This window comes from Limanda limanda, chromosome 18 (genome assembly GCF_963576545.1).
Source record: "Limanda limanda chromosome 18, fLimLim1.1, whole genome shotgun sequence".
Taxonomy (NCBI): Eukaryota; Metazoa; Chordata; class Actinopteri; order Pleuronectiformes; family Pleuronectidae; genus Limanda; species Limanda limanda.
Window position 1 is genome coordinate 21,774,014 of NC_083653.1, and position 3,064 is coordinate 21,777,077.

The 3,064-nt window shown below is 40.9% G+C and overlaps 1 protein-coding gene across 1 annotated transcript; it reads right to left on the minus strand.

Annotated features, from left to right (window-relative positions):
* Positions 1-1,949: 1,949 nt before the first annotated feature.
* Positions 1,950-2,504, minus strand: LOC133024432 (gamma-crystallin M2-like). The gene has a single exon (XM_061091542.1). The coding sequence runs from the start codon at positions 2,502-2,504 to the stop codon at positions 1,950-1,952; it is 555 nt and encodes a 184-aa protein (XP_060947525.1).
* Positions 2,505-3,064: the final 560 nt, after the last annotated feature.

The window sequence follows — 3,064 nt, forward strand, 5'->3', positions numbered from 1 at the left end:
AACATCTGCTTGCTTTATTTGCAATATTTGATTGTCTGTCAAATAGTTTGATACAAGGGAGTAATTACTTTCTTTACAAGCCATACATGGCACCACTAAATGTGAAGATTTGTTTGAGCAAGTTGTTGTGCCTAAATACAGCAGTGAATATTATCATAATAACCCTCTTTATCATCATCATCATCATCATCATCATCATCATCATCATCATCATCATCATCATCATCATCATCATCATCATCATCATCATCATCATCATCATCATCATCATCATCATCATCATCATCATCATCATCATCATCAATAAAAATAATTATGAACATTTTAATGGAACTTGATAGTGAAAAGGTTCCTCACAATCTTTCCCTTTCAGATCAGGTCTTATGTTTGATTTGAGAGATACACAGAGGTCTGAGACAACATCACCATTCATTTGAATGGGAAAGACTTTTCGACCCTGCTGTTAGGTGTGAAAAGGGAGACTAAAATCAGTTGGAGAACTTGATGTGCCAGCCATAATGGCCCCAGCATTGTGCAGTTTTGTCTTTCACCATCACTGCCGTCAATGGTGCAAAGTTAATGTGAAGAGACATTTGGCAGATGGCTGCTTCTCTTCAAGAAAGGATGTGAATAGGGATATTTCGTCCCTCTCCTTTCTCTTCTTGTGATCTCTCTACAAGGCACCAGAGGCACAGGAGAAAGAAAAGGGAAAGCAGGAGTAACTGAAAACCTCAGTGTCAAAGGTTTTAAATTTGGAGGTTGAACTTCTGAAATTTGCCTCTGTGCTTGGAGGTGCCTCAGCTGCCCCAAATTTGTTAGCTCAATACATTCTACCAAGTAATACAGATTATTATGCCATGTATCTCTAAGTCTGGTTTAGAACCACTAGCAGAGGAATCTGACAGATGTCAGCACTTGGCTCAAAGACACATTGGACACTGATACAATTGTTTCATGCTGATATGTGTTTTAGAATAATAGGGCTGCTTTGAAAAAAATAAACCATTTGTATTAAGCAATTACTCATAATAACAATGTTTAATGATACTGTTTAATAAGCATGTTCAGTGACTCTTTGCTTATTAGCTATTTACTGTACCCATGAGCTCATAACGTATTTACTGTAATCCAGAGATGGCTACTTAAAATTGAAACTCTAAATGCACCTTTTGGAGATGATCCTATGGTGGTCACAGCCTGTAAAAGTCACAGTAGTAATAGCTGCTGTCCATGTTTGAATAAAATTATCAAAATTGAACATCACAACTTATTTTGCCTCAACTTGGGTGACTTGTGCAACTGTCTCCCGTTAATGAGCTAGACTGTGTTGGGCCTCCAAAGAAGTCCACCCGTCTTTTCATGAACCGACCAATCAATTAACTTGCCCTTTGCAAACTTATACCAGCCACCTGCCCAAGGCCATCATGTCATCAGTTATGTCAGACCCAGAAGAGAAAAAAAAGCTATTCTAATAACCTTTGTTTACCCGAGAAGGTTATTACAAGTGTAGATTACCTGCAGAAATGTCCGTATGTGGGATAATGACTGTGTCCATTTTCAATACTCTAGTTGGTTTGTACCATAAAGGCACGACGATTTGCTACACAAGTGTACATTAATTATGTTTACAGTAAACTTGTTGTCAAGGTTATATCAGAAGTTGGGGTTGCACTGTTGATGAGGTGTGTTTAGGAATTGAAAGGAATAGAAAGAGGAATGAAAACATATGGAAGAGAGAGGAATAGAAATAAGAAAAGTAATATCATATTTTATAACAAACTAGACTTTATTTTGTTTCTTATTGAGGCAGTTGAAAAACAGTTCTTTGGTGTTTGTTATCCTTTTGCTAGAGTCAACATCTAGAGTATCCTGCTGCAGATAAGTTGCTCTCTAACACATGTTTAAGAATTTGTTTCAAAACGAATTGCTGCACCATCACGAGTCGTCCTCTAGTGGCAGGAATCCATGATGCGCTTCATGCTCATGACCCTCATGCTGCTTGAGCCCATGGTCATGATGTTCCTGTACTCTCCAGGCCTCATGTACATCATCCTTCCTCTGTAGTGAGCCTGCTCGTACATCAGCCATTGGCCCTCCATCACGTTGCAGGACATGAAGTTAGACATGCTATAGCGGTCCATGATGTCCTCGCAGTCCTCCATGACCTCGTGCATCTGGCCCTGGAAGTTCTCCCTCTCGTAGATATTCATCCTGAAGGAGCCTTTGTGCATGGGGATCATGCGACATGACCTGATGCAGTCACTCATGCCCATCATGCTCATGTAGTCGGAATACTCGCCCCTCCTCATGAAGAACTGGTTTCCCATGAAGTTGGTGCGTTCGTAGACCATGAAGCAGCCCCTCTCCACCCTGCAGGAATGGCAGCGGCTCATGTAGGAGGACATGTCAGGGCAGTCGCTCATGCACTCATAGGAGCGGCCCTGGAAGTTCTTCTCCTCGTAGAAGATGATCTTGCTCATCATGTTCATGCTACTGGAAGTCATCTTTGCCAGGTGTTGTCACTGCCGCTGCTATTGCTGCTGCTGCTAATGCTAATGCTCTTGAGCTGAACTGCTTGACTACCTGTTGGAGACCGTTCCTTTTATATACCTGACAAGCAGAGAGCCCCTTTGTGAAAACAGCCTGACCAAGCGACATACCATTGAAGCCCATACAGTAGCCTACTGAGGTTCCACATTTATAACTGTTGCCCCAAAAAACCTTAGAGAGGCGGTTTCACTTCAAATACTGTCAATACCTTTTTGAAAGGGTTAACAAATAACAATAGCACCTTTGTAAGGCCTGCAAAGGCTTACATTACTGTAGAGCACAAAACCATCCTTATGTCTGGAATTTTGTTTTGTCGTCTCATTCGTCACAGCTGGCCAGATCAGTGTTCATTTTGATAAATATTTAATGGGGCTTTTCATTAATGCTCAAAGGTCGCAAAGGTAACATTTGTTACAAGCAATATGGAACAGAAAACAGTGACAGGGTGTAAACACCCATGAACATCACTTAAGGTTAGGGTCAGGGTTGTTAAGTCTATCACGTATTTCTAAAG

Bases quoted from the DNA above. Each gene is read 5' to 3' on its own strand.
- LOC133024432 (XM_061091542.1), bottom strand. From the start codon at position 2,504: ATGACTTCCAGTAGCATGAACATGATGAGCAAGATCATCTTCTACGAG.